The 7,416-nt window shown below is 36.7% G+C and overlaps 1 protein-coding gene across 1 annotated transcript; it reads left to right on the top strand.

Moving 5' to 3' along the window:
* The first annotated feature begins 1,020 nt into the window (after positions 1-1,020).
* Positions 1,021-6,773, top strand: LOC133857761 (kinesin-like protein KIN-13B). Its single transcript, XM_062293097.1, has 12 exons — positions 1,021-1,587; positions 1,693-1,881; positions 2,856-3,050; positions 3,268-3,375; positions 3,999-4,076; positions 4,156-4,237; positions 4,571-4,730; positions 4,811-5,113; positions 5,352-5,570; positions 5,657-6,158; positions 6,250-6,315; positions 6,385-6,773. Exons 1-12 carry the CDS (start codon positions 1,462-1,464, stop codon positions 6,559-6,561), a joined length of 2,205 nt encoding a protein of 734 aa, XP_062149081.1. The 5' UTR covers positions 1,021-1,461; the 3' UTR covers positions 6,562-6,773.
* The last annotated feature ends 643 nt before the right edge of the window (positions 6,774-7,416 follow it).

Below are 7,416 nucleotides of genomic sequence, written 5' to 3'. Positions count from 1 at the left end.
AAAAAAGAAGAAGACCTTATTCAATAACTTTTATTTTTATTTATAAAGCCTTCTTTTTTTGGTCTTACAAGGTTTATCAATTTATGCATTTCTTTATTAATTGTCATTCATAAATCATAATATATCAAGGGCAATGAGCCAACGACTACAAAAGGAAAAAAAAAGAAAAGAAGAAGGTTAATTTTAATAGAAATATGTTAGCTGTACAATTTTTACACAACAATGTTTATGTGTAAGTGAGTTTTATTTATTTTTTTTATCTTTTTTAAAAAATGCTGGATAACATTAGGGGAAGAAAAAAATCACTTACACGTAAGTATTGATGTGCAATTGTTGTATAAAAGTTGTGCAGCTAATATATCTCATCTCAATAACATTGATGTAAAAAACTTTGAGTAATGCTTAAATGAACACACTTTGTACAACAATGTTGATGTGAAAATGATTTTCAATTTTATTTTTAATTGTAAAAGTCATTTTTACTTTAGCGTTATTGTTCAAAGTGTGTATATTTGTTGTGCAATAAAGATTACTCTCAAAACCTTAGCTTGCCACTAGTAAAAAATTATTAAAAATGTTCTTGTGCAAAAATAAATGGTGAATATTAATTTGTTTATAACACAAAAAATAATTTACCTCCCACAATTTTACAACCTCTATTATTTATTTTTGCACAAAAGTATCTTGAGTAATTTTTCACTTAAAAAAAGAAAAAAGAAAAAAGAAAAAGCCAAAATCGATGCATTGCGTAGGAGTTAATCTAAATTTTAATCAATCTTTTATGAGAGGTGATTCTCGTACATCACATGTACACTGTACAGCTCACCCCATGTGAGAGGAGTATTGTACACTTGTTATACATGTTATGTACATTTATCATTTTCCATCTTTTATAACGAAAGAGACGCCACATCATCTCATTAAAATGATAAGACAAATTAAAAGAGAGGGAAAGGGTATGGAAGTCAAAGAGGTCGTTCTGTGAATCCCCACCAACACTCCTCTCATCTTCCTCCGCCTCCATAGCGAGTGCAAACTACGCGCCAGTATTCTTCCTCCTCCCCCGTCTGGACAACAACACATACGTAGTAGTTTTACGTACCTCGAAATATGCCCTCCTCCCCTTAACCCGGCCTTTCTTTTCAAAGATTCAAAATCATATTTCCTCTCTCTCTCTCTCTCTCTCTCTCTCCTTTTTCCTCTGCCACGGTTCGTTTAAACAGGGAAAAGAGAGAAAATATCCTCCAACCACCACCGTCTCCGCACGGCTTCTCTCAAAAGCTCCTTCACCTCCTTTATATTCTCCACGAGAATTGAAATTCTTCAGCCTAAAACTCGAAAAAGAAAAAGCTTTTAATATTTGGGAGGCTTAGTTGGTAGACTGGCTGTGCGGACGGCGGAGCTGGGACTTGGGGGAAGCGCAAAGGTAACAATTAGATCGCTGAAGATCTTCGGAGGAAGATGAATGTGGTGGGGAGACAGATGTCGCGATCTACTTCGTCGTCGCACCACCAGCGTCAGTACTCGGACCACTTGATCGACGCTCCGTCCTCTAATAAGTGGCTCCAATCGGCGAGTCTCTCTCAGGTGCTCCATTTCCTTGAAAACTTGAAGCTTTTGATTGCAGGCTGGTAGTACGTGAATGTGATTGTGACGCTTATGTCTTCTAAAACGTTGTCGTTTCATGCGCAGGACTTTGGGTTCTTTGGTGGAGGACTTCAGGGCTCGAGGATGAGCCGGAACGTGGCGCTGGACCCTTCCACGCCTCTGGGTTCGCGGTCCTCGAGCATGAGAAAGAACGGCGACGATCAAGTCTCGCCGAGCGAGTTCAGCCCAGGGTTGCTCGATCTCCATTCCTTTGATACTGAGCTGTTACCCGAGGTCAAGCTCTATCTATCTTCCATTTTCTGATCAAAAGTCTTCGATACTTTTTTTTCTTCTTCTTATTTCTTTTACCGAAAATGTAGTTTACCTATGGCGTTTTTCGGTATCAGATGTTTCATAGTTTTATTGTGTGCTAGAAAGGCTGTTGAAATGAAACAAGAACCGTAGTTAAAAATAAGGTTGTGGGTTAAATTTGGGGTTTCTTTAGATGAACACAAATATGAGATTTTCACCATCAAAATTAGATAACGTTCTGGCAATTGCACGAGTTGGATTTTGTACCTACTACTCTTTTTAAAGCAAATTTTGAGCTTTAAATAGTTTCTGCTATCTTTTTGCGAACAATATGCATTGAAGGCGGTGGTAAGCCCGATCTAACTCGTAGGATAAGACTTCAATAACCAGCAAGAGTCCCACCCTTAGCGTTGTGCTGCTGCAACAAACTCTATAATTAATTGAAACAGTGACAGATATAAATTTTTTTTTTTCCTATTCAAATTTTTCAAGAAACAGCAATAGATAGTTTGATTACATGTTTTCGAGTACCACTTTCTGGATTAGGCTGGACTTGCTCGTCTTGTTTGTGTTGTCTTTATGCAAACTATTCAATTTTAGAGCTTTCAAATGTTCAATAGGAATGATATAGAGCCTCTTATGATGGCTGGTCGCTACTCTCTCCATGATTTTATTTTCCAATTGACAGTTGGATTTCATGGTTTTACATTGGAAAGATGATCCTCACACGGATGATCAAAACACTAATTTTCTTTTTATTTATTTTAATTTTTCCTCTTATTAACATCTAACTTGTACTTCACATTTGTCTGCCTTGATTGAACATTTTTTTATCTCTTATTTTTTGTTGTGGGTAAATTTATGAGAACTTACTTACTGAAAAAGAAAAACGACAACTTGGTCGGACTAAGTTTTTATAAGATGTCAACTGATGTTTCTGTTGCCCCCTTTGCTAGATGTCGGTCCCAAGCCTTTATGATGGATCACAACTTCATCAAATTCTCCATGGTACGAGTTTTGAAGACTCTGAGCCATTTGTTTCCACCAACAGGCTGACAAACAGGCCCCGAGGTTTGCCTGAGAATAATCTTCTCAAAAGTTTCTCAATGGATAAAGAGAGGTCCAACAATGTTGCTAAGATCAAAGTTGTGGTATGTCTCTTTTGATACAATTTGAAAGCTTTTCTTACTCTTTACAGAGTGACAAGTGGTGATACAATAGCACTCGGACTAGATTAGTCAAGCACTGCTAGTAGTAAGATGTGTATGTTGTAAAGAAACTTCAAAATGAAGCTGCATAATCACGACTATGCTCGGGAGTGCATCTTCTGATGAAATTGCTACTAGTAATTGTCACTTGTCACTGCAGGTGCGCAAGAGGCCGCTGAATAAAAAGGAAATGGCAAAGAAAGAGGAAGACATTATTACCATAGAACCAAATTCCAATTTTCTTACGGTTCATGAAACAAAACTCAAGGTGAGCACTTACTGGGTCATTTTCTTCATTGGCATTTGTCATGATGTCAATATCTAGTGGCATTTCCCCTTTTTCTATTTTTATTTTGGTCATGTAAAGGTCAAAGCCCCAGATCCCACTCACCTGCACATATACCTTCACCTTTTCTTGTATTCCTGTGTGGGAATATGCTGATGTTTGGCTGAGGCTAATGAACTCGTTTCAGTTAAAATCATGAGAGTTTTAAGACAACTGGACTTGGGTTTAGAAGTTGGAACCTAATAGTGAGGCATGTTTTGAATGCCTAACTCGATAGAAAAGATTGTAGTTTTTTTTTTCTACTTGAACTGGTGCAAGATATTATTTCTAATATTCGTATGTACAAGAACTTGAATTTGTTTTTTATCATTCGCTGCCTATATGTGAAATTGAAATTGATGAGCTTGGGAGTCTTTGAATGCCTAATTAGAAAGATGTGATTATTATACTCTATGTTAATAGTGGCAGTATATACCAGTTCGATTTGTGTTCAAACTCTGAACTATTTTAACTCAATGACTATATTGCTTATCTGAAATTCTATATAGGATAAGTGGACTGTAGGGCCTGATTTATTCCAAAGTCTAATTCACCCATGTCTGCAGGTTGACTTAACAGAATATGTTGAAAAACATGAATTCGTTTTTGATGCCGTTCTGAATGAAGATGTTTCAAATACTTTAGTGAGTATATGACAAGACTTGGTTTACATTACGATATCCGTAAGCTGTTTTTACTGGATCTCTTGTTTTGTTACTGTAGGTGTACTCTGAGACCGTGGAGCCAATAGTTCCCCTGATTTTCCATCGAACTAAAGCAACTTGCTTTGCATATGGGCAAACAGGCAAGTGGTTTAGGTCTTCTGAATTGATAAAAGTGAATGTAGATCATATGACCGACTTACTACAAACAGGATTAATCTTTTCTCCGCATTTAGACTTAGAAATTCATTTTAAAGATCTCTTTGCAAAACTTTTTCAGCTTGAGAAAATTATCTGCTTGTTATTTGTTCTTTCCGTGTGAATGGGAAATACTAGAAGTTATGAGCAAACAAAGAGAACTTATTTCTTTGTTATATTGTTGTGCACTTGCTTGTTTTCTTTTTCCCATATCTTATTCTTATTTTTTTAATATATTATTTTGGATCAGCATAAGTTTATCATATTTGCGTCTTCAGGGAGTGGCAAGACTTACACGATGCAACCACTGCCCCTCAAAGCATCCCAAGATATTTTAAGCTTAATGCACCACACATACCGGAACCAAGGTTTTCAATTATATGTCAGTTTCTTTGAGATATATGGAGGGAAACTTTTTGATCTCCTCAATGATCGGAAGTAAGTTTTTTTATCCTGTAGGATATATATGCATTCAGGTTTTCAGGTTCATTTTCCTAAATGAATTGTACTTTTTGCAGAAAGCTTTGCATGAGGGAGGATGGGAAACAGCAGGTGTGCATTGTGGGTTTGCAAGAATACAGGGTATCAAATGTTGAGACGATCAAGGAGTTCATTGAAATAGGAAGTACTACTAGAAGTACTGGTACAACTGGTGCAAATGAGGAATCTTCTCGATCGCATGCTATACTTCAGCTTTGTATCAAGAGATCAGCTGATGGGACCGAATCAAAGCCTGCACGACTTGTAGGCAAGCTATCTTTTATAGATCTTGCTGGAAGTGAACGTGGTGCAGATACTACTGATAATGATAAACAAACAAGGTAGGGATATGCTTTCTGGAAACCTGAGCATCATAATAATTTGATACTTCAATGCAGTAACAGTGTCAGATAGTATTCGCTAGGGGATATTCCCTGCCAGAAACTGGATCAATTTAACTACACTTGATTTGATTGTTATTTATTTTGCGACTGTAACTGCCACTGTTCGACAGTCTGTGAATTGGGGCGAGTTACCCGTACTTGTGATCATTGTATTTATTTTAAATTTTGGCTGCAGAATGGAAGGTGCTGAAATCAATAAAAGCTTACTTGCTTTGAAAGAATGCATTAGAGCTCTTGACAATGACCAGGGTCACATTCCTTTCAGAGGGAGTAAGTTGACTGAAGTTCTTAGAGATTCATTTGTTGGAGACTCGCGCACTGTTATGATATCATGCATTTCACCAAGCTCAGGATCATGTGAACACACCCTCAACACACTAAGATATGCTGACAGGTATATATATTATTGTACAAAAATGAAAGTGAGGAAGTAAATCTATTACTGCTTATATTTTCTGATGATATATATTTATATTCCAGAGTGAAGAGTTTATCGAAAGGGAACAGCTCCAGGAGGGATCCGTTGTCTTCATCTTCAAACCTTAGAGACTCAACTGCATTGCCCTTGTCTTCAGCTTTACCAGCTGAATCAATTTTTGAGGATAACACAACTTGTGTTCCCCATGACAAGAACAGGTTTGGCTGGTCCAAACAGATTGAAAGAGAACCCTCACCACCATTTAACATGGATCGTGTTCCTAGTGGGAGGATAGAGGAAATTTTGCCTGCAGGTGTATATTCAGATTATTACAAAGGTCAGAGAGATGGTCAAAATGACATGGCTGAAGATGATTTTGATTACTCTCAGCAGACCTATGAACAGGAGAAACCGCCACGTGTGAATAATAAGAAGATAGAGACCTACCATAAATCAATTTTAGAGGATAAGAGGAAGATTGACACTCCGATGAAATGGAGGGATATGTCAAACTTTGAAGCCAACAATTCTGGTTCTGTTGATGATCTTAATGCCCTGCTAAAGGTAACCACATTCTAGGTATCAGGTATTGGATTTTTTTTTTTTTTTTCAATCATTCAATTGCTAATTGAAATGCTGACATGCTTGATATCAGGAAGAGGAAGACCTTGTAACTGCTCACCGTAGACTAGTGGAAGAGACAATAGACATTGTTAGGGAGGTCAGTAACAATTTATTTTTGGCTCAATTATTCTTATTTGGCCTTTTCAGATTGTAATCATTTAAACAGGAGATGGATCTGCTGGTTGAAGCTGATCTGCCAGGCAATCAGCTGGATGATTATATCTCCAAGTTAAATGCCATTCTTTCACAGAAGGCTGCTGGAATTCTTCAACTGCAGACCCAGTTGGCCCAATTTCAGAGGCGTCTGAATGAGTATAATGTTTTGGTCTCTTCTGGTAATTGAATTCATTAGGGGGGAGACTGCTGATGAAAACCATTGTTGGATATGGTGTGGACTTTGTTGAGCACTTGTTTGTGTTGCTCATTTTCTTCCTTGTTGGAAGTTTGGTTTCCTTTATATCGAGCCTAGTTTCTGGCTCAACGCTGTTGTTGTTTTGACCTGAGTTAGAGGAAACTTGATACGTAAATATATCTGCTCCCTTGCACTTTCTGTAATGCTCTGCGGCAGTTGTAATGCTCTTGTACAACTGTTATATAATTAGATGACGTGACAGTAAAAATTAATTTTTTTAGATCAACAATTGATTTCTTCTTTTTTTTACGAGCCAAATTTTTATTGCCACGCTATTTGTATAGTAGTTGTACACGAATCTACTGAATAGCACTACTCTTTTCTGTAATACTGTTGAGTAGCACAAAAAAAAAAAAAAATTGAAAATTAAAGACCAGCAGACCAGTCCCATATCCCCATGAGTTTTGGTCCTGTGAAAATTAAATACATTAAGAATTCTAGTTTTAACTTTTAACCATTTAAAATAAAGATATTTTTGTCAAGTTTTTAACGGTAGAAGTGTCAGTTGACATCATGTGTAGGTAACATGAATCAAATTTTGTAAATTGTATTATAAAGTCATGTCATAATGTCGGCCAACCACTCAAAATTGTGCTTTTACACTCATGGTCGTGACTTTTGATTTGATGAGAGCACATGGTTCTTCCCAAGTTAGGTTGAAAAATCATTTCAGTGTCCCCTCAACAATCCAATCATTATCTCCATAAGCAGTACAAAGTTAAAATAATTGAAAATCTTCAATTAACTTATAGTCAATATATATTATTTTCATATGCTGTTGTCGTC

Source organism: Alnus glutinosa, chromosome 14, assembly GCF_958979055.1.
Source record: "Alnus glutinosa chromosome 14, dhAlnGlut1.1, whole genome shotgun sequence".
In the NCBI taxonomy this organism is placed as follows: Eukaryota; Viridiplantae; Streptophyta; class Magnoliopsida; order Fagales; family Betulaceae; genus Alnus; species Alnus glutinosa.
Note: the sequence above shows the minus strand (reverse complement) of the source record. Positions and strands in the feature narration are given on the sequence as shown.

Excerpts from the sequence above, each read along its gene's own strand:
- LOC133857761 (XM_062293097.1), top strand. The coding sequence starts at position 1,462 with ATGAATGTGGTGGGGAGACAGATGTCGCGATCTACTTCGTCGTCGCAC. Across the intron at positions 5,114-5,351 it reads GATAATGATAAACAAACAAG|AATGGAAGGTGCTGAAATCA; the intron begins GTAGGGATATGC and ends TTTTGGCTGCAG. Across the intron at positions 6,159-6,249 it reads ATCTTAATGCCCTGCTAAAG|GAAGAGGAAGACCTTGTAAC; the intron begins GTAACCACATTC and ends GCTTGATATCAG.